We start from the raw sequence: 24,299 nt of genomic DNA on the forward strand, positions 1-24,299 counted from the left end.
TGAGCTCTCCCTGACCTCACATTGCACTCCTGCTGCAGGCACGCACATCCCTTCTCCACCAAAATAAATAAATGAGCGCAAAGAGAATTTTAAATAAAATTAAACAAAATGAACAAAAAAAAGGAATGCTACCGTATTTGCAACTTTTCTGAAAAAAAAAATCTAAAGTCATTTCAAACAAAAAGTTTCAAAAAGATCAACAAGGCTTCCTACAGAAGACTCTGGCTATCATGATGGGAACTAAGAGGCAAATCCATTCAAACAAGCTTGAATGTGTGTGTGTGTGTGTGTGTGTGTGTGTGTGTGTGTGTGTGCATGCGCGCACGTATACATGCACAAGTGTGTACAGGTGCTGGAGTTCACAAGAAGTGTCAGACCCCCCGAAGCTGGAGTTACAGGTGGTTGTGAGCTGCTCACTGTGGGTGCTGGTAACAGAACTGGGGTCCTCTGGAGGAGCAGCAGAATCTAACTGCTGAGCCATCTCTCCATACCCTTTCGATTCCATTCTTTTTTTTTTTTAAGATTTATTTATATGTGCATTGGTGTTTTGCTTGTGTGTTATGTCTGTGTGAGGGTGTTGAATCCTCTTGAACCAGAGTTACAGACAGTCGTGAGCTGCCGCGTGGGTGCCGGGAGTTGAACCTGGGTCCTCTGGAAGAGCAGCCAGTGCTCTTAACCACTGAGCCATCTCTCTAGCTCCCTACAATTCTATTCTTAAATATAAAAGTTGTGACAAAGCATTGCTTTGGGTGCGTTGACAAAATGGGCTTGAGAGGATAAGGTTCTAAAGGTAGGAAAAAAACCTCCAAGATAAGACTTCCATATTTGTCCTTTTGACTTTATACTATTAGTTCAAAAGGGAGCTGCATGGTACCTACCTCTTGGTATTCATTGATGCCTTCATCATCCATTTATTAGTGAGAGGATCAAACATCTCCATGCTACCTAAGTGTTCATTCCCATCATGGCCACCCACTGCATACACTTTACCTGTCAAAACAAGTATTTTCATTTGAGTCCCAAGTGATATTAATGTTATTTACATGCAAGCAATACATAAGCAGAATGTCATAATAAATTAACTTTTAACTTTTTTTCTGTTCAACATGGAATTGATGTCATCAGGAGAAAGTGACAATCAGTGTAAGCTTTCACTAAACGTGTGTAAAGCTGTAAGCCTTCAAACGCCATTCTTGGGTTTCATCACTTTTTATTAAATAGCAAGTGAAATCATTAATTCTGCTTTTAAAGCAGGTCAATAAATAAAAAAAGGCTAATAACAAGTTATAAGGAAAATGTAAAACTGTTAATATAAAGCGATCATCCTCTCTTGAAGAAAGCGAGAAGACTGTGGTCTAGGACCGAGCTATAGCCTCAGCCACCCCAGCAGTTTCCTGCACTGTACACTTACAGAAATCACATGTGAAATCATTACTAAAAATTAATTAACTGAAGAACCATAGAAAATTGTTAGGAAGCTTTTAAGAACCACCTCTTCCTCATGTTACAAGAGGACAAACGTTCCTGAAAACACAGGCTGGGAGACAGCTCAGCAGTGGGACGTGCTGGGTGCTCTTGCACATGATCCACTAGCAGCACACTGAGGCTCTGAACTGTCTGGAGCTCCAGTTCCAGGGCGATCTGATGCCCTCTGCTGGCCTCTTCTTGCACCAGGTACACACAGGCAGACACATAGTCAAACACAAAACGAAAGTAGCTTTAATCTCAACACTTGGGAGGCACAGGCAGGAAGATCTGACTTCAAGGCCAGCCTGGTCTATAGGACAGGTTCCAGGACAATAAGGGCTACACAGAGAAACCCTGTCTCGGAAAACCGAAACTGAGTAAATAAACAATAGAATAAATAATAAAAAAATTCAGCCAGACAGTGGTGGCACATGCTTTTAATCCCAGCACTTGGGAGGCAGAGGCAGGTGGATCTCTGTAAGTTCAAGGACAACCTGGTCTACGAGAGCTAGTCCCAGAACAGCTAAGACTATGACACACAGAAACCGTTTCTCAAAAAAACAAAACAAAACAAAAATCCTCTTGAAATACATAAAAAATAAGTTAGGAGTTGGGAATGTAGCTCAGGAGGCAGAGTTCTTGCCTATCACACAGGAAGCTTCAGGTCAGTTCCCAACACTGTAAACTAGATGTGGGGTGCACACCTGTGATCCCAGCCTGAGAGGGAAGAAGCAGGAGGATCAGAAGGTCAAGGTCAGTCTCAGGTACACAGCGAGTTCCAAAACACAAGGGACCTTCTCTTGAAAAAAATTTAATAAAAACTAAAACTGATTTAGAACCAAAAGATTTACTATAATTGATCTTAGGACATTTTATATGTAAGCCAAGTGTTCTACTTTTGAGACACATTCTCAGCCTTTGGCAATTTGAAACAGGGTCTTGCCATGTAGCTCAGGCTGGCCTGGAATTAAAATCCTCCTGCCTCAGTCTCCAAATGCTGGGATTATAAGTATGTGCTACCCAGTCACAAGAATTTTGCTTTCCCAGTTGCTCAGTTTTAAAGGTATACACCAACATGATAATTTATATACCAACATGCAAATTTATACACCAACCTGCTAATTTACATAGCAATGTGCTAATTTATATGCCAATATGCTAATCACACCAACATGCCAAACATCTGTGGACAGAGGCAGGCAAATGACCACCACTCAAACATTTCATCAATATATTACAATTAATATTTTTCCTTATAAAGAGAAAATCTCAAAGCTCATGTAATGAAGAAGAGCACCATAGTTTAATGATGTCACTTCAGCAACAGCGGGCTCACCTTCCACAGAGATCACACCCACGTGTCGCCTCCGGCTATTCATTTCTGGTCCAAAGAACCAGCTGTTCTTGCTGATAGAATAGCATTCAATACTACGGAAGGGGTCACCAGAGCCTCCTCGGCCACCCACACAGAACAGCACACCTAGAGGCAGAGCACAAGACACAGGTCAATATCATGGCTTTGAAAACTTTATTTTTTTATCTGTTGGAAAACAATTGCCAAATTCTGAGTAATGTTTTTTTTTAAAGGATGAGTTATAAAATCTAATTTTCCCCCCTTTCCTTGAACTTTTCAAAGACTATGATTCATCGGTTATCTATCCTTTCTTATATCCTCACTCATTACAAGTGTCCTTGCTAAAGTCATAATGGAACTGATTTTATTTAGGAAAAAGGACAAATGTATTCCTATACTGCAAAGAGAACCTCTGCACAGCTATCTGCTTCAATCAACATCCCATGTTTCCCTCTCAACACAAGACAGAGTTAAACACACTCTACCTGTCTGGAAGCCTCCTTCTAGGTCTCCATCCTGTTTCCATGCTCCGCCCACTGGCCACTCTCCACTTTCTATGCTCTGAGGAAAGGTTCATCTTTGTGTTACACTGCCTGTATCTCAGCATCTTCAGTGAACACGCCGAGCCACACAGCCACTAGAGGCCTACAGAGCCCAGACAGCCTGTGTCCAGAGCATTGTCTTCCTTCCTTTCCCGACATGTCCCACCTGTCCCTATCAAGCTGCCACTATGTGGGTGCAGATATCACCGGCTATGACTCAGTTACAAGATCCCAGCCCTTCCAGTCAGCCAACAGAACTGGGCTGATTAAATGACAACGGCCCCACAGCCCACAGGGAGCAGCACTACCAGGAGGTGTGGCCTTGTTGGAGGAAGTGTGTCCCTGGGGGTGGGGTTTAAAGTTTCAAACACTCAAGCCAGGCCCAGCATGCCATTCTTCCTGCTGCCTGTGGATCTCAGCTACTCCTCCAGCACCATGTCTGCCTGTGCGCTGCCTGTCATGCTTTCTGATGTGACAATAATGGACTAAACCTCTGAACTGTAGGTCAGCCCCAACAAAATGTTTTCCTTTATAAGAGTTGCCATGGTCATGGCATTTCTTCACAGCAATAAAACCCTAACTAAGACAAGGACAATCTAATAAAAAGCTGTTTCAATGGGCTCCCATAACCTCTATCCAAAAAGCTTCAGCAAATGCCCTGGATTGTAAAGATGGTTAAGGTGCCATATTCCATATCTACTCACCACAATTGGAAGACAGAGACTTCAGTGTGACTCAGAACCATCTAAGGTGTAGAGCACAGATCTGGGGGCTGATCCTTAGATTCTCTGACTCAGTCACTGGGGAAAGGTTTAAGGACTGAATTTCTAACAGGCTCCTGGGGTGGCCATTGTCACCACACTCTGAGAAACACTGAGTGCTGTCATGGTAAAGTCTTGGGGCTAGAGATGTGTGTGCTCAGGGTTAGAACGCTTGACTGAAGGCCAGGGTTCGTCCCCAGATCTGCAAGAAAACATTACACCTTCAGCACAGCATACATGCCCTCCAGTCAGCCCCAGCAGTAGCCAAGCTCCAGCGCACGTATCCAGCGCATCCAGCACCCACTGTGGGACTCCTATAGCGCTTGTGGTGACTGTCATAACTAGAGGACAACTGTGGGAGTGAGCATCACACACTAAGCAGACAGTGTCTGGCATGTCCTCAGCACTCTGGGGAGATAAAGGGAGCCATTTTCCTCCTAAAAGGCATCCTGAAGATTTTTGAAGAAAAGGCTGAGCTTTATTCTCTCTTGGAAACTTTTCCTGTCCCTTACAAAGCAGCTTCCATCATCCTCTGCACCCCACGTTGGGTGGTCACCACACTGGGTGGTCATCACACTGGGTGGTCACCTCACTGGGTGGCCACAGCACCTGCAATGCTCTACTGAATTTATCTGTTCAATTGTCTTTTCCCTGCACCAGACCAAATTCCCCAACACAGGCTGTCTGTCTGCACGTACAGACAGCCCAGAGCCTGCAAGAACAGGCATTTAATGTTATTTAATGAGTCATTACGAAGATGAATGCGTTTACCCATTCGCGCTCCCCTTTCCACGAATTCACACTCTGAGTCGGAGAAACCCAAGTAAGAGGAGATCAGAAAGATCATGCAGTCAATCTTATAATAGACCAAGGTCTTGGAAGATTAAGGAATTGGTCCAATATAACGGCAGTGGCGGGACTATAATCCCAGAATGTAAACTTATTCTTAGATGACATTTTCTCTAAACTACATAGGTGATCTTTGAACATGTTATGAAACAAACAAACAGAAATAAAAAGGAGGCAAAGCTATCAGAATACAAATGTTGTTTCTGTAGAGTTTGGAAAACTTCAGCCTAATTCTTAGTTGTCTCTTCTCTAAATGGAGAACCACCATCCCTAAATGGAAGACCACGTCCCTGAATGGAGGACCACCATCTCTCTGACCGAAGGCTGGGTCCTCTGTGAAACCCTGTTCTGTAACAATCTTCTGACATGTGAGACCACACACACGAAAGTCTGGTATATTCTGGCATGAGCCAAGGCTGAATTCAAATCTGGTTTGCAGAACACTTGCCAAGCACGTACAAAGCCCCAGGCTTCATCCCCACAGCAAACAAGCAGAGAAAATGGTGAACTTAGAGAATTTAATTAAACATTTTAACTATATGAGACAGGATTCACAAAAACAGAGTTCTGTGATGGGGAAACAGGGTTGGCCTGGAAGTCTACATAGTCACTGTCTAGACTAGATAAAAGTCACAAGATAAAAGTCTACCTGCCTCTCCCTCAAAAGTGCTGGGATTAAAGGCATAACTGAAATAGAAACTTTAACTCTATTTACTGACATTAAAGAAGAAGAAATAACAGTCTTTCTCACACTACTAATTATCTGGAAGAACATCCTCAGAAGCAGGTAACTCGTACTCAGGCTGACTCTACGGCTGTCAGGGCCTCTCCCCACATCGCTATCTGGTAACAATGCGAGGGAACTGATGTACAGGATTCTGTTGGCTGAGCTCCTGCACTTCACTTGTATTCTCTCATCCCCCAAATATGAAATAAAAGTGATCAGGACATGGTGATACATACCTTGAATCTCAGCCTGGTTTATGTGTGGACTTTCAGGTTGGCCTGGGATGTATAAAACCCCATCTCAAAACAACACACACACACACACACACACACACACACACACACTTTTCTTGGGGAAATATAAAGTGGAAAATAGTATAACTAATAGGAAAGTATGTGCTTCTTAAAGTATAGGAGTTTTAAATTCTAAGGGTTTAACACAGCCTTTCACACAAACATTAGGTATGTTTTTTAATATTTATTTATTTATTATGTATACAATAGTCTGTCTATGTGTATGCCTGCAGGCCAGAAGAGGGCACCAGACCCCATTACAGATGCCTGTGAGCCACCATGTGGTTGCTGGGACTTGAACTCAGGACATTTGGAAGAGCAGGCAATGCTCTTAACCTCTGAGCCATCTCTCCAGCCCCGTTAGGTATGTTTTTATGCTTTTCTTTGGACTCTGTAAAATACAATGACAAGTACTGAAATATGTGACGTGTGCCAAGCTCAACGTCTGGCACTATCGATACAAGCCTTAAAGATCTTCAGCCACTTCTGAAGAATAGGTCAGTCTCGAGACATGTCAATAAACAAATTACAATACAACACAGTCAAACAAGTTCCAACAAAGTTTTCTAAAGGCCCCAGTAGTGTCTAATCTGCCCAAAGAACCAGGGAAGACCTCAGAGGAAAAGCCTTTGCCTCAGATTTTGTAGGATTTACAGTCTTTTATAAAAATTGGCTTATTGTAGGCAGGCCCAGTAGTGCATGACAGCGATCAAGTATTCAGGAGTCAGAGGCAGGGCTGTGGGTCTGAGGACAGCCTGGGCTACAATGAGATTTTGTCTAATAAAACCAAACTCAAAACCAAAAAACTGCCATGTTAGTATTCTAAATGATGTACATTAAGAATCATGAATACACATACACACACACACACACACACACCCACACACACACCCCTACTGACTAATTACTCCCTTAAGACACTCAGACCCGAATTATCTGGCTATCAAGTGTAGGCACACATAACCAATAGCCCTCAACTACGTCAAACCCTTTCTGGCAAGCTGCTGAGACGAGGAATAATTCACTGACCGGCTGTATGCTTCCTTGGGGTAGTGCGGACCGTGTACTCAAAGTCAGGGACGGGTTTGCTGCTCAAATGAAGGTGGTAGTTTCTTGCTTCATCCAGCAGATCTCTACACTTTAGGTTCTGCTTGACAATCTGCTCTTTTGCCACCACACCCATAAGAAAATCAACCGGCAGCAACGGCAGACGAACCTAAAATCATTGACAAGTTACATGTGAAGTAAAAGTTGAAAATAATTGTTAGACATGCTTTTAAAAAACAACTATAATCACACTTTGATATGTTTTCTTCTTCTGAGTAAAAATATAAATTTGTTCTTAATATGCTAAGATTTTGATAACAACATTAAAATGTTTTATTAAATCCAAGTATCACTGAGCATGGTTAATCATATCTGTACTCCCAGAGTATGGGAGGCCAAGAGAGGAGGAGCCTGAACTTGGGGCCTCTCAGTGAGAGTACCAGGCTAGTCTGGGCTACATTGTCTCTGTCTCCAAGAAACAATAAATTGAATCAAGTACCCGGTGTTTTTAGTTGGTTTTGTTTTGTCGTTTTGTTTCATTTTCAGACAGATTTGAAGGCAGCCCAAGCTGGTCTCAAATGTGAGCCAAGGATGCTTTCTGACTCTTATCCTCCGGCCTTTATCTCCTCTGTACTGTGGTTCCAGGCATGCACTATCATGCCTGACTTGTGCCGTGCGGAGGATCAAACCCAGGGCTTTATTCGCGGTAGGCAAGCAAGCTGTCCACTGAGTTTCCTCCCTAATCGATCAGCATGTTTATCAATTCCAAAGTTGTAACAAAGCATTAATTTCAGAAAAGGGTAAGTAAAGGAAACCATTTCTCTTCTAAGTAGTCTTGTTTCACTTCTCAGTAAACAAAATAAACAAAAGGAGGGAGAGGTGGAGGGAGAGCAAAAGAAGATAACAGGGAAGGAAAGGGGAACATGGAGTACAGACCCTGGAAGGCTTATTGTTAGTTCCTTATCAAGGCACCCACAGTACAGTCAAAAACATCAACAATCATAGCAAACACATTTCTGAGGTTTGAAACTTTAGCACCCAAAGTGATAATATGTGGGTTTTTTCCAGAATACATCTACAATCATTAGGAATAACTACACTTTCATTAGGAAAATGAGTCATTAAAACTTAGAAACTTCATTATAAAGTAAGGTATGTTATGGGTAGAACTGTGTCCTAACACTGTATCCATGACTATTTCATATCGATATTTTAAATACTTGAACTAGGAATCATTCAAGAACAACAAGTGCAGATTGCCATAGTGTAGAAACTGCACAGGCCATGAAGAGTTAACTCCAGAGCACTACACTCTGTAAATGACAGCACACAGAAACGGCACAGCGCAGATCCGCTTCCACGCAGCCTCACCTGCACACAGCCCTCTGCAGCCCTACCTGTGCGAGGGTCTCGTCCAGCCACTTGGAATGGTGCTGGGGATTGGCTAGGAGCCACTTGATGGCCGCACTGTAGACCTGCTTTTCGCTGTCGATGTTGAGATCGCTGGAGGACAGCAGCTTGTGGAGGTGCTGGGGTGACACGCTCACGAAGTCTTCACATCCCACCACTTCAGTGAAGTGCTCGCAGGCGTATTGGTCCGCCATGTCCATGAGGTCGATCCGGTTGTGGCTCTCGGCGAAGGCTCGTACTGCCAGGCAGTTGGAGGGGTGAAAATGCAGCTTCATGTATTCGCAGCAAGCCCTGGCCACCAGTTCAACCTGCAGGATGCACGCCGCATACAGGAGTGGCTGGACATTGTCCACAGTCAGAGTGAGCCGGGAGGAGTACACGAACTTCACCAGGTCTTCCACCGCATCGCCGTCGAAGTCCCGAATCTCGATCAGCGCCTGCTTGGCTTCAGCCATTTCAGAAAGGAACATGGCTCTGAAGTAGGGAATGACGCAAGCCAGCACCAGTTTGTGACAGGAGATCAGCTTCGAGCCAACCTGCTCAAAACCACACACGGGGAGAAGGCAGTTCTAGCACACTCCCTCAGGGCAGCAGAGGACACACACTGTGGACAAGGACCACATTCTAGGCAGCTTAGACTAGAGGACTTATTTGAATAATGCAATCCTTAGCTTCAATCTAGGCCAGTTGCTTAAAGAACATAATTTTCATCTCCCAAATCTGCCACACTAAACTAATGTTTTCTATATTATCTCATATTTAAGGATCATTTTGTGAAACAATAACTTTTTCTTTTTTTTTTTTTTCTGTTTTTTGAGACAGGGTTTCTCTGTAGCTTTGGAGCCTGTCCTGGAACTAGCTCTTGCAGACCAAGCTGGCCTCAAACTCACAGAGATCCGCCTGCCTCTGCCTCCCGAGGCCATCAATAGCCTTCTTATAAATGACAAATGGACTCAGAAAGAAATTGTACCCTTTACAATAACTTCAAAAAATATCTTGGAGTAACTCTAACCAAGGAAGTGAAATATTTGTATAATAAAAACTTTAAGACATCGAAAAAATGAAATTGAAGAAATATAAGAAAATGGAAAGCACTCCTATGCTCCTGGATCTGTAGGATTAATATAGTGAAAATGGCCATCCTGACAAAATCAATCTACGGACTCAGTGAAATCTCCACCAAAATTCCAACACAATTCTTCACAGAAATTTTTTATTTTAAATTAATTTTTAAATTTCCACTTGAGTGGGGTTTTCCTCTCCTTTCATTAAACATAGATTCTTTTCTCAAACAATATAATCTGAATACAGTTTCCCCTCCTTCTTCTCTTCCCAGTTCCATCACACACACACGCACACAAACACACACACACACACACACACACACACACACACACACACACACACATCAAAACCCCAGGATAATGAAAACTATCCTGAATAATAAAAGAGCTGCTGGAGGTGTTGCCACCACCAATCTCAAGTTGCAGTACAGAGCTACAGTAATAAAACAGCATGGTACCGGGATAATAACAGATATGTTGATTAATGGAACCCAAAGAGTCGGACATAAGCACACACACCTTTGGATACCTGATTTCTGACAAAGAAGTCAGAATTACACACGGGAAAACAAAGAGCATCTTCAACAAATGGTACTGGTGAACCCAGATAGCTTCAGTAGGAGAATGTAAACAGATCCATACCTTTACCCTGCACAAAATTAAACTCCCACCTGATCAAGGACTTCAACATAAGACCTGATTCACTGAGGCTGATAGAAGAGAAAGTTAAAATAGTCTTGAAGTCACTTACACAGGAAAAGACTTTCTGAACAGAACACCATTAGCAGAGACACTAAGACCAACAATTAATAAATGGGACCTCATCAAACTGAAAAGCTTCTATTTGAGCAAAGAGACTGGCCACAGAATGAGAACAGTTCTTTTGCAATTACACTTATGATAAAGGGTTATTATCTAAAATTTATAAAGAACTGGACATCAAGAAAACAAATACCCCTATTTAACAGAACTAAGCAGGGAGTTCTCAAAAGATGAAAAACCAATGGCTGAGAAGCACTTAAATATTCAACATCGTTAGTCATCATGGAAATGCAAAACTACTTTGAGATTTCATCTTACACCAGTCAGAATAGCCAAGAGCAATAAAACAACTGATAGCTCAAGCAGGTGAAATGTGGGGAGAGTGGGACACTCATCCGTTGCTGGTGGGAGTGCAAACTTGTGCAGTCACTATGAAAATCAGCATGGCGGTCCCTCAGGAACCTGGGAGTATATCTACCTCAAATTACACCCGATGAACTCTGCCTCCTACTGTAGGGATACCAAGTCATCATCATTGTGCCTATCCACAATAGTTAGGAACTGGAAGCAGCCTAGATACCCATTAACTGATGGATGGGTAATAACAGCGTGGTGCAGTTCCACGACGGAATATTATTCATGTTAAAAAGACGAAATTATGAAATCTGCAGGTAAATAGAAGGAGCTAGAAAAAAATCATCCTGAGGTAACCCAGCCCCCAAAAGGCAAATATTGTATGTTTTCTCATACATGTGGATGTCAGCCTTGAAGCCTTTGATGTGCTTGCTACACCAAGGCTAGGTACCCAGTACGGGACTCCTAAGAAGGGGAACTAGAATAGACAGCTATGGAGAAATTGGGGTGGTTGGGAGAACTGGGGTGGGCTGATTAAATGGAAAGAGGGATGGGATGAGAAAAGCAAGAGGAGAAATATGGAGAGGGACAACTAACACTGAGGGCCATTTATGGGGTCCTAAAGCCTATTACTATAGAAGCATCCTAAATATATAATACATATATGAAAGAAATCTAAATGGAGGCACCAACAACCATAGAGACGATGTTCCAACTAGACATCTCTCAAAACCAAGTGAAACCTCCAGGGTCAGGAATTGATGTCAGCAGAGTTGTTGGCCCAAAGGCCTTCTAGGAACTTCCAAACATCTCAGGCTATTGCCAAAAAAAATTGCTTATTCTCCACAAATTGAGGGAAAGGCCCAATTGTTAAAGAGATCTCACTGATGACGGAGAAGCTGAGCTGCTGCTAACGAGTCTTCACCGCTACTGGCTAGTGTTCATGGCACTGGGAGGGACACTGCATGCTACCAGGGAAGAAAGGTAACCACCAGCTCAGCTACAAACCTGGTGATCGATGACATTGACCGGTCTGTAAGACATGCTGGTGAAACACTGGCACAAACACTATGGGGGCAGCCAATCAGCCTCTGATTGGAATTAAGGCCTCTCCAGGAGACGGAACCCATACTGGCATTGCTCAGGTGGTACCAAATACCATGGTGCTGCTGAAGAAGCAGCGATAAAATGACTCCTAATGATGTTCTACTACGTCCACAGATGGGTGCCTCACTCAGCCATCAGAGACACTTTTCTCCTGCAGAGACCCACAACTGGACAGTGTGCAGAGAGAGAGAGAGACACTCTGGAGCACTCAGCCCTAAACGAGGCGTCTTCACCAAACTCCTCCCCTCCGGGCTCAGGGAGCCGTGCAGAGGAGGCAGAAGGCCTGCAGGAAGCCAGAGGGCTCTGCAGACACAGCAGGACTGACACACATGACCTCACAGAGCCTGTGGCAGCACGCACAGGGCCTGTACAGATCCAAGCCAGACGGGGTCCCAGTGATGAGGGGGAAGTGGGCTTGCTCCCATCCAAGGAGCTGTCTCCATTTGATAACCACTTAAAAAGGAAACGTTAGTTTTCCCCAATGGAATCACACTTAAGGGCAGGCTCCATGCCCAGGACAAATGACCTCAGTGGTACTGTGGAGACTTTTGTCTCATGTGCTTTATTGGGGCAGTTTTTTGTCTTACTCGTCTTTTGCTTGAGTATTTTAGTTTCTGATTTTGTGGATTTTGTGTGTGTGTGTTTCTTGTCTCCCTCCTTAGGTTGTTTGTATTTTTGTTTGTTTATTTTATAAAGCATGCACGTGCGTGCATGTGCTTGTGTGTGTGTGTGTGTGTGTGTAGCTGGGTGCGTGGATTGTAGGGAGATATGGCGGAAGTGAGGGAGGGGAAAGTGTGAGCAGAATATATTATATGAAAAATTCCAATAAAATGAATTAGCATAAAAGCGTGCCTATTTGCAGGCACAGTGTAGCACACACCTGTAATCCCACACTCAGAAAGATCGTCAGTTCGAGGCTATCGTGAGCTACCCAGGAGACACTGATTCACAAAGAACTGAGACTAAGGTAATGACGGAACCGTATGACACCTAATTTTTGTAAGAACAGAACTCTCATTTTCCGTGCTGTACCAAAGAAGCTGGGGAAAGGAAAGACCTCACCTTTAGAGTGACGTCACAGAGCTCCCCATTCTCGTAGAACCGGAGGAGAGAGCTATGGAAGTCTTTCCACGCCTCGTTGGCTTCAAAGGTGAAGGAGTCATCGCTGTCGCACTCGCTGACAGAGGACCTGTTTCTCGCTGGCTGGTGCTGGCGCCTCCCCTTTGTCACGTGACTCCTAGCTGGCTTCCCATTGGTAGATTCTGAAGCCATTTGCAAAGCTCTTTTTATGTAGCTCTGTTATGAAACATCCCATTTATTCCTTTTTCCCTTTTAGGGGTGAGAAGACAGAAGGCAGAGGTAGCCACTAAACTTCAGACATCTTTCAAAGTTCCTTCAATTGTCATAGTTTTCTGAAACGTTAAAAAACAATGAAACACAAAGATAAACTAAAAGGCATTATGATTATAATTTATCAATATGATACATGCAACCACATTGGTCATGCTGAACGCCCTGCAACTTGACACTGAATGTCACATGACTCACTTCAGCTAACTACATCAGCAGAAGAACATCTTTAAGATTCAATACAAGAATAATTAAAGGACATAAACACGGCTGCACTGCTTCAAAAGCAGAAGCTGTGAACTCAAAAGCTTAAGTTCAGAAGCGTTGTTTGAGGATACAAAGCAAAGTTCAAAGGTTATTTGTATTGAATTAGGTTCTTCTTAGATTCTATGTCAGACTGATTCCACCAGTTAGACACTGCCTCCACCTTAGTTATCTCTTCTGGGAAATGGGTTCATCACTCACAGGAATATTTCAAGAGTTAAATATATACAACCAGAAACAGGGAGAGCTGATCGGTAGTGTACAAACCTCACTGTATCTGCATTTCCATATACAACTTATACATACAAAATCACACTTACATCATTAATACGCATATCTGATGAATATTCTTATCATTAACAGATATATGCTACAATTCTGCCTACCTGATAGAAACGAAGGGTTTTAAGTTTAACCATCTGCTACCACATACTGACTGTGATCTTTCTTGGAGGTTTTCTCTATAAACAGGGCTATCCTGAGGGTCCCAGATGTGCAGTTGACACCAGGGCACTTAGAGAACTGTGAACATTGCTGCAGATGTCTGTGTTAGGATGGAGGCTTGCAATGGTATGCAGTTTTTGAGAATTACAAATGCCTTAGCCAGAAAGTTAGGTCTAGGGGTTCTTTACATCACCTCTCAGCTTTCGTCAGGAAGCAAAATGTGTGCTGCAAACTTAGGGACTGTAGTTACTAATACGTTCTTGAAGTTTCCGTGGCAGATGCATGATGGTGGTCCCTAACAGGTCACATCTGTCTACAACCAACCTGTAAGCTACAGAATGTGGGAAGAGGGTGGGGTGCCACACTCTTGATTACGTTAGACTACACAGAGCCGTATAAGGAGACTGAAGAGAAAGGCTCTCTGCAGTCCATGGAGTCGCCATGTAAAGCAACCCCTGGGACTTGAGGGAGGCCTCTACCTGACAGTAAAAACCTAGGACCCTCAGCCATACACTGAGAAGAAATAAACCATAGAAGCAAGAATTTTCCATGGCAGAGACATGTGAGAATGGAGCCTGACCGCTTTTAATACAGCCAAGGACAGACTTCTGCTCCACACAAACTGAGATGAGAAGTATGCTATTTTAAGTCACTAGAGTTTCTATAATTCGTTATATACAACAGGCACATCTAGAGTTTGGATCCCCAAGGCCCGCAGCAGTCCATGTGCCAAATGGTCTTGCTGCCAGACTTGCGACACTATTGGGAGGTGATGAAGCCTTTTAAAAGAGGTAGGGCCTGGTAGGGGGATCAGATTAGGGAGGGCATGCCCCAGAATGTGATGCTGGGTTACCAGAACCCCGCTCACTTCCCTCCCGTTTCCTGACCACTGTAAGGTGCGCAGTTTCCTCTATACACACATCCACCATGGTACACTGACCTCATCACAGACCCAAAGGTGCTCGGACAGAACAAGTGTGGACTGAAATCTCTGAAACCATAAACCAAAATTCATATTTCCTCCTGAAAGATGATTGTCTCGGGGGGTTTGTTCACACCAAAAGTTACCATAGAAACTTTGTCAGGCTTAGAATTTCACCTGAGGGAAGCATCTGTAAGTATTCTGGTAGCTACCAACACCATGACAACGTCTTGTGTATGCGTATGAAGAAGTAGCACTGTGTGTGGAGACTGGAGGTCTACATCAGGTACATCAATGTCTGCCACTTCATTGCCGAGGCAGGATTCTCAAAGAACCTCAAGTCCACAGGGTTAACTAGGCTGTCTCCGTCCTTGGCACCACAGCACCTGGCCTTTACATGAGGGCTGAGGAAGAGGGGGCTGAGGAAGAGAGCTTGGGCCCTCATGCTTGTACAACATGTTACCAACCCAGCTCCCCAGCTCCCAGCCCCCACAGCAGCTCTTTGAAGCTCACAGCCCTACTTTAGAGCCAGGCGTGGTAGTGCACACCTATGATCCTAGCGCTTGGGAGACCATCCTGAGCTCAAGCGACACTGTGAAGCCCCGTCATAAGAAGCAGAAACCAAATCAGAGCCAATAGAAAGCAAGTAGTACAATCAAAACCATTTTCTCAGAGTCAACAAGTAAGTAACTTTGGCTCTGAGGGTCATTTGTACCCCATCACAACAGCTCAGCTCTTCCTCGGTAGTAAGAGTGGCCCCAGTGAGAATATGCAGGGGCACAGCTGTGTTCCCAGAAGTCTCAAAGCTTTTGAACTGGTGGGTACAATCAGGGTGAGGCATAGTCTGTAGAGACTTTGCATAACCATCTTTAATTTAAATGCAATCAACCCTGGTCTAAAAAAATTAAAAGAAACTCAGTAGAAACAAATAATTGAAAGGTTCTGAACAGAAACTGGTGATTCTAGGGAGCAGGTAAGCTCCTTTTTTTTTTTTTAAAAAAAAAAAAACAGGCTAACTCCTTTTTTATTTATTTTTATTTTATGTGCATTGGTGTTTTGCCTACATGCATGTCTGCGTGAGGGTGCCAGGTCCCCTGGAACTGGATTTATAGATAGTCATGAGCTGATATGTGGGTGTTAGGAAAGAACCCAGGTCCTCTGGTAGAGCAGCCACTGTTCTTAACCTCTGAGCCATCTCTCCCGCCCTGGGGCAGGCAAGTTCTTGTCCAGTCCTGTCCACCCTGCTCAGGAGGCAAATGATGTGCTTGCTTAGTATCTCCAATCTGTAGACGTAATCCACCCATTAGTACTTAGTAGCTGCTGTGGTTGGTATTGTGATCCTTCTGGGTTTCTGCTTCATGAAAGAATCTGCGAGACTTTCTGCAGGATACAGAAGAAAGTGACTGACAAACTGCCAATATAGGTGGAACTATCTTTGAAATTTCCTGCTTTGTGGAAAAGTCTGTGGGATACTATGGGCTTGTAGGCTGAAGATGGATCCCCTAATGTTACAGAAGAACTTTGGGTGACTGTCCAGGTCGGTCTCTGACAATTCTAGATATCTCTGTCAATTCTGGAATTTTAGAAGTTGCTTGGAATGCACTTCCTGTTTACTTAGATAATATTATATCCTTCTGAAGTCTTTGATGGAGTTGAAGAAAGATATAGTTTTCCTTAGTTATAATAAAAGATAAAAGTAAATTTAAACATTATAACTGTAATTCTTGCTTGATAACTATTTTGTTATATGTGATTTTACTATGTTAAAGCCTTCCTTTTTACTTAAACAGAAGAGAGGAAATGGTGTGGGAAGTCCTTCTGTTTATGTGTTGTTTTTATTGATTACTGAATAAAGAAATTGCCTTGGACTGTTGATAGGGCAGAACTTAGGTAGGCGGGGAAACGGGACTGAATGGTGGAAGAAAAAAGGTGGAGAGAGAGACGCCATGGAGCTGGCACCAGAGTCAGACATGCTGAAACTCTGCTGGTAAGCCACAGCCACGTGGTGATACAGAGATTAATAGAAACAGGTTAAATTAATATGTAAGAGTTAGCCAATAAAACGCTAGAGCTAATGGGCCAAGCAGCAATTTAATTAATACAGTTTCTGTGTGATTATTTTGGGTCTAAGCTAGCCGGGTGGCTGGGAACCAACAAGCGGCCCCTTCTCCAACAGTATTGCAGTGTGTATATCTCAGGTAACCCATACATAGTAGCCTAATGCTGCATCCAGAACCACCATCCTTCATCTCACTGTCTACATACTGTAGTATTGTCAACACGAGAGGAGTATGGTATAGTAAGACATTTTGAGAGAAAGGAGGGGATTGCATTCATGCACTTTTATTATAGTATGTTCACATAATTATTCTGTCTCATTAAATGCTACTAATTTATTACTGAGCTTAAGTTACAAGTTAAATTTCATGGATGATGATGGTGTGTATGGTACAGGAGTGGGGGCACATGTGTTATGACACACATGTAGAGAGTAGAGGACAACTTGTCTTTCCAAATATCTGTGTGCATGTAAAACTGTCTGGAGGTGTGCAATCTATAGTCTCAGGTTTCTACTGGAAGTCCTGAGACATTACCCAGAGCACCACTGTCTGTGAAAGTCTCAGATGACAGGACTACAGAGATGGGGGTTCTGAAGGAAAGGGAGGGCAAGAGAGGGGGGCTATGGCTTTAAATAAGGAACAGAGGAGATCCAAAGGTACTGATGGAACTGTGTGTAGGGCGCCCTCACACGAACCTGCACATGATAACATACACACTAGCTAGTGCAAAAGACAGGTGAAATGTGCTCATCATTGTAAACCCCTCGTGCTCAAGCCACACGCGATGTCCCCACTGTGGGAAACGAGTACATGGGACTTACAAGTCTGCGAGTATCTTACACAGTGCCTTCAAATTGCACACACATTTCTAGACTGCATGGAAACGCAGACTCCAAGTACAAGATGCATACAAGAGAAAAAAACATTTAAGTCTCAAGACGCAAATACAACAAACACAAATAAGATCTAACCAGACTAACAATATAAAAAAATAAGTAAAACGCATGGAAACAGCTAGATTATTAACACAAAAGGAGATGGTGCAGAGAGGACACCAGCAGGGTATAGTGGTAACATATGAACCCAAGACCCAGGAGTGTAGGCAGAAGCATTATGAATTTGAGAACAGCCTTGGCTTCACTGCAAGTTTAAAACCAGCCTGCACTACATAGCAAGACCTGATCATAATAAAAACAAGGGCCACTGGCTAGTAGCAGGGCACTTGCCTAGCACGTGTTCAGTCCCCACAAGAAAAAAAAAAGCAACAACAAAGTAACTACCAACCAAATAAACAAAAAGCCTGGATATCAAATGCAAAAGAATGAAGCTGGTCCTTTACCTTCTGCTACTGACAACCATTAATTAAAAGTGGAGTAAGGGTCTGAATATAAGCCCTGTCATGGTAGACTACTAGGGATGGGGCATGCTGTGATCCTAGAACTTGGAAGAGGAAGGGAGCAGTGCAGAGGAGAAGGAAAAATGCTGGGGAATGTTACTTTAACTGGGCAAAGATGCATCTGTTTATGCTATATAATATTGCTTTAACTGTGTGAAGGTGTGCAACATTTATTTATCTGTGGAATATTGCTTTAACTGTGTGAAGGTGTGTTACATCTATTTATGCTGTGGAATATTGCTTTAACTGTGTGAAGGTGTGTTACATCTGTTTATGCTGTGGAATATTGCTTTAACTGTGTGAAGGTGTGTTACATTTGTTTATGCTGTGGAATATTGCTTTAACTGTGTGAAGGTGTGCTACATCTGTTTATGCTGTATTTGTTTAACGATGTAAGAGTATGTGTTTAACTATGTAAAGATGTGTTGCATCTGTTTCACCTTGCCTGCTTAAGAAGCTGAATGGTCAGCAGCGAGGCAGGAGAGGGATAGGTGGGGTTACTGAGCAGAGAGAATAAATAGGAGGGGAGACATGCCTGGGGGCCAGAAGTCAGGCAGACAGACAAGAGAAGCAGCGAAAGTAACACATACAGAAGGAAAGAAAAGTAAAAGCCCCAAGGCAAAGATAGATAAAGAGAAACAGGTTAAGTTAAAAGAGCTAGCAAAAATGTGCCTAAGCTAGACTGATTCAAAACTAATACATCTCTGTGTCATGATATGGGAGCTGTTTGGTGGCCTGAAAGAAAAGGCCTGGTACAGAAAAACATGTAAGAAACGTAAGTTCTCTCTGACACAATAAAGGGGAAACAAAAAAGCACAACTTGAAAGGAGACAGAACGGCTGATATTAGTGTAACTGAATATGTGCAATCTCCTGGCTCAAATACCAAACCACACTGAACCAGAGCCTTAAAATGTGTGCAAATTTTACTGAAGGGAAGGAAAGGGAGACAGGAACAACTCTGGCTGCAAAAAATCAGGTTGGACCAGTAGACAGGAAGCTCAGTGTTCTTATTCTCCTGCAGGGTTTACAGGAGGAGACTGTGTGTCTTTCACTATGATGGGCATGTATCAGAAGACATGTTCTCTATGTTCTCGTGGCCTTGAGGAAGAAATCAGTGAGCTTATGCAGGAGCTGCTGTGTTCTTCCTGCGGGCATCTTACACCGTATAGACAATCTGCTGTGTGATAACAATGGGCTACCATTGCACCGTTGTGGTCAATACATAGAAAAGAGTGACAAAAGCATATACATTTGCATTTAAGAAGAGACAATGCCAGAGTTTGTTCCCTGTAGGATCTTCAGGATCTTCATTAGTCAGTCCCTCAGTCCCTCCGTCCCTCCCTATTTTAACAGTAGACACATTGTGGTGGAGATAGCCTAGGTTTTATGGCACATCTGATATTAAGGCTGATTGATAAACTCAAAAGGTGGAATAGGATAGGAGAGAGAACACATCCCACTTCAATGGCTAGGGTTCTGGGACGAGGCTTGAGATCTGCACATGCCCTTTGTCCCCAGGGAGGTCCCTTTATAGTCCATTAGCAGACATTTCCAATGTAAAACATTTTTAAGGAGCAGAAACACCTAACACAACTAAGTTTACAAGGTCACAAAATACAAGGTAAATACACAAAGGTCAGCTCTATTTTTATGTATTAGCAATGCACAAGGGAAACAGAAATTTGAAATGTTTATTGCTTCCAGGAAAGGGAGATGCTCAGGTATAGGACCAGTAAAACATATAGAACTTATACACTGAAATACTTCAAGAAAACCTAAAGCAATGGAGAGATCCCACCGTTTCTAGGCTAGAAGACTCAACTTAGTAAACATGACTGGTTCCAATTTCAATCAATTCCAATCAAGTCAATAAGAAGTTTTTATAATAAAGAATATGACAAACTGAGTCTAAATTTTCTAATGGGAAGGTGAAGGAACCAGAATACATAAGCATTTTGAAATAAGGTTTGAGGAACCACCATATTCAATGTAAAACAATATTGCATGCCTTCAGTAGTAGTGTAGGTTGCATAACCCCAAGCATAAGAGAAATAACTCCAGTCCATGCCTTGCTGGTTTACAAACCACAGAATCAGTAAATAGATGGAGTAGAACACACAAACAGGAACGATGATTTCAAGCTGCAGAAGGATAGGTTCGGGGGACAATGACAGCCTACTGTGAGTCTACCATAAGCCTACCATGAGCCTAATGTAAGCAGGCCTTTGGTTCAATCCAGAAAGAGGACGGGGGTAAGTGTGGAGATAGAAAATTTCCAGATAAATTATGGAGACTTTTCTCTCACATATGCGTGAGAGTGTGTGTGTGTGTGTGTGTGTGCGTGTGTGTGCGTGTGTGTGTGTGTGTGCGCGCATGCGCGCCCATGTGCGAGTGATGTGGGATTCCCCTCTGTATTATGAAAATATGTTTTATTGCCATTGGTTAATAAAGAAGCTGTTTTTGGCCAATGGCAGGGCAGAGTAAAGCCAGGCTGAAAGAGAGATACAGAGAGTGGGCGGAGTCAGAGAGATGCCATGTAGCTGCCACCACATGGTGATTCACAGATTAATGGAGATGGGTTAATTTAGGATATAAGAGCAAGCTAGAAATACGCTTAAGCTATTGGCCAAACAGTATTGCAAATAATATGGTTTCTGTATGATTATGTCAGGGCTGAACAGTGGGAAATGAAGCAGTAACCTCTCCCAACGTGGTCAACTATATCCATGTAAAACCCAAGAAAGCTTAAAAAGGAATCCTAGACACAAAAGAACAGAGTTAAGCATGACCTTTTGGTAGCAGCATTTTCTCTGGTTGGCTCTGTTTGCTAGAAGGAAGCAGAGGTAGGATTCCTTTAAGAGGAGTCTTCCTGATTCAGCAGTAGCAGAAAAAATATACATGCGCTTTCAAAACAGTGGCTTTCTGGGCCGTACTGCCGGCACGAGCTCTGGCTCTTTCAGGAGGCTGAGAACTTGAATGAAGTTTGTGAACACCGTGTTACATTCTGCTTAATGGTGTGACATAGACCTGCTGCATACCTGGAACTGGGGCAGTGTGCCCAGCTTGCAGAGGCAGTGAATATGACTCTGCCATGTTGGATTGGGTGTAGCCAAAAGGAAAAGCAGCCTTAGTCCTAGGAAGACTGCTTAGCATTTCAAGAAGTGTTCCTGGACAGAAAAGGATTTCAGATACACAAATTCATACATAAAAGGCCTCTAAATGAGACACAGTGTGTTTTAAAAATGTACATAGTCTTGAGAGAGAAGAAAAAGAGTAAAGAGACAGTAAATGTAATATAAAAGAGTACAGTCATAAATTAAAGGAGTAAAGATTATAAAATAAATATTAAACTTGTAGAAAAAGTAAAAACAAGCCATAAAAGATGGAAAATTCACAGAGAGTCTCGATTATGTGTATTATTGTGTTTTCTTTAAATTTTTTGACTATGAAGGAGTTAAGTACAGAGAAATATTTCACTGTATGGGCTGCTAAGCTAAACCAGCATACATATTTCAAAGGTATCTTGTTTTTTTGTTTTGTTTTGTTTTGTTTTTGTTTTTTCGAGACAGGTTTCTCTGTAGCTTTGGAGCCTGTCCTACAACTAGCTTTGTAGACCAGGCTGGTCTCGAACTCACAGAGATCCGCCTGCCTCTGCCTCCTAAGTGCAAGAATTAAAGGCATGATCCACCACTGCCCAGCTCAAAGGTATCTTGACTTCACAATTTGGGGCTAAGGATTTGTTGCTTTGGAAAAGTTCTTCTTTTGTTTCCACAGAGGACAAGGAACCTGTGGAATCCTTCCAGACTAATGAGGTTTGATGGACCAAGATCCCCCCTGAAAGGTCGCCAAGAACACTCCTGAAAATTACTTCACCCAACAAAAAGCAGGAATCATTTTGAAGAGAACTATCCCCAAATTACCAAATATTGTTTATAAATGTTTATTTACATTTAAAGGGGAATATGTTATAGAGATTTGCATTGATATGGATCTTGGTTTATTGATACAAATTTAAGGTCAATTTTGTTGTATGTATATTTCTGCTCTTGATTAAGGTATTGTATTTGTGAAGCTTACTTATAAATGTAATATATAATTAAGAAATATAGGTTAATAAATAATCATCTATAATAGTAAAGCTGTAGTCACGTTAGGTTTTCAAGATACACAGAGATATATTTCAGTTAGATAGGAATTTTTCAAATCTTTCAGAGACTACAGAATATGTCATTTAAAATGTTTCTAGAGCTTAGGACTTTTCATGACAATGAGACATATCTACTCCTGGCAGTACCAATTACTTCCAGTGGATGATGGGCATCAAAGAGGCTCCTCATGGAGCATCAAGAAACTGCTCTTGCCTAAACTGTTTGACTTGCAGCACCCACAGAAAAATGACTGCTGAACTTGCCTAAAGGTGAGACAGTCCTTCAAGGTTCCTACTTTATGAAAGAGACTGCCAGACATTCTGTAGGACCCAGAAGAAAGTGACTGACAAACTGCCAATATAGGCGGAAATGTCTTTGAGATTTCCTGCTTCATAGGAAAGTCTGCCAGATACTTTCAGATACTTCAGCCTGTAGGCTGAAGATGGATGCTCCAATGTTACAGAAGAATTTTGGGTGACTGTTCAGGCAGCGAGATGTCTCTGTCAATTCTAGAGTTTTAGAAGCTGATTACAATGCACTTCCTGTTTACTTAGGTAATATATCCTTCTGGAGTCTTTGATGGAGTTGATGAATAGATAGTTATTATTATAGTTTTCCTTAGTTATGATAAAAGATAAAGTAGATATAAATATTGTAACTAATTCTTGCTTAATACCTGTTATATGCAATTTTACTTTTAAAGTTAAAATCTTCCTTTTTATTTAAACAGAAAAGGAGAGGTGATGTGGGATTCCCCTCTGTAGGATGTGAATATGTTTTATTGCCATTGGTTAATAAAGAAGCTGCTTTCAGCCAATGACTTAACAGAATAGAGCTAGGCAGGAAAACTAAACGGAATGCTGGGAGAAAGTAGACAAGGTCAGGGAGAAGCAATGTACAGTAGCCACAGGAGACAGATATGTTGGAACCTTGCCGGTAGGCCATGAGTCTCATGGTAAAATATAAAATAATAGAAATAGGTTAACCAAAGATATAAGAGCTAGCTAGCAATACGCTTAAGTGATTGGTCAAGCAATGATTCAAATAATATAGTTTCTATGTGATTATTTTGGGAGTTTGGGCAGCCAGGAAAAAAACAAGCAGTCTTCCCCAACGTGTGCACACACACGTGTGTGCATGGCATGCGTGTGGTGGTCAAAGGAAGTCTGGGTGTGAGTCTTCAGGTGCCTTCTACCTTTTGAGACAGATCTCTCATTGCGCTGGAACTTTGCCAAGTGGGCTGGGCTAACTGGCCAGTGGTTTCAGGAACCTGCCTACCTCTATCCCTGAGCTCACCATCACTGTTGGAATTGTGTACATGTCTCCACACCGGGTTTTTATGTGAGTGCTGGGACTGTGAGCTAGGTTCTCATGCTTTTGAGGCAAATGCTTTCCTAGACTGAACCACCTGCCCAGCCTTCAGATGCCTTACTGCTGAGGTGTGGTGTGTGTGTAGCAGCACAGTGACCTCACTCTAACGAGCACAGCATGAAACAGGCGAAAGCAGAGACGAAGCTCACAATGGCGAAGTGGCTTCACTTCAGCCAGGCGATCAAGGGGAGCAGTGACTGTGGATCTCAACATGCTGCCGTGGGGACACACTCACGTCCGTTGTCTGCTTCTCAGAGCCCACAACCTCAGTATGCCCATGAGACAAGCATCAGACAGACACCAAATGAGACACTCCACAAGACATCTGACCAATACTCATCAAAGTTGGCAGAAACAAGGGAAATCTGGTTACCATGGCAGCAGGAGACCAAGGAGACACAGATACTGAATTTACTGCAGCATCCTGAATGGGGTCCTGGAATGGGAAAGAAGCATAAAGAGCAGGCAATTGGAGCAGAGTGTTGGCCTTTGTGCTGGTTAGGTTTCTTACTCAGTCACCTGGGGATACAGACCCTCAACTGAGAAACTGCCACCATCATATTAATATGGGGCACTGCCTTAATTGCCAATTGATACAGGAGGGT

General features: G+C 42.7%; 1 protein-coding gene across 3 annotated transcripts in view; it reads right to left on the bottom strand.

Moving 5' to 3' along the window:
- Klhl8 (kelch like family member 8) overlaps positions 1 to 24,299 on the bottom strand; it is a 48,501-nt gene that overhangs the window by 7,413 nt on the left and 16,789 nt on the right. For 2 of the 3 annotated variants that reach the window (XM_041642143.1, XM_041642144.1), the window contains exons 2-6: positions 12,800 to 13,149; positions 8,438 to 8,986; positions 7,023 to 7,209; positions 2,804 to 2,947; positions 879 to 990 (exon numbers count right to left, since the gene is read on the bottom strand). In XM_041642143.1, the coding sequence (XP_041498077.1) occupies positions 879 to 990; positions 2,804 to 2,947; positions 7,023 to 7,209; positions 8,438 to 8,986; positions 12,800 to 13,009 (1,202 nt within the window). In that variant the 5' untranslated portion in view covers positions 13,010 to 13,149. Of the gene's footprint in view, positions 1 to 878; positions 991 to 2,803; positions 2,948 to 7,022; positions 7,210 to 8,437; positions 9,055 to 12,799; positions 13,150 to 24,299 lie in introns of those variants that run through there. The other variant, XM_041642146.1, reaches the window with a different exon arrangement.

This window comes from Microtus oregoni, unplaced genomic scaffold (assembly GCF_018167655.1).
Source record: "Microtus oregoni isolate MIOR12 unplaced genomic scaffold, Mior012 000072F_ref0000427, whole genome shotgun sequence".
In the NCBI taxonomy this organism is placed as follows: Eukaryota; Metazoa; Chordata; class Mammalia; order Rodentia; family Cricetidae; genus Microtus; species Microtus oregoni.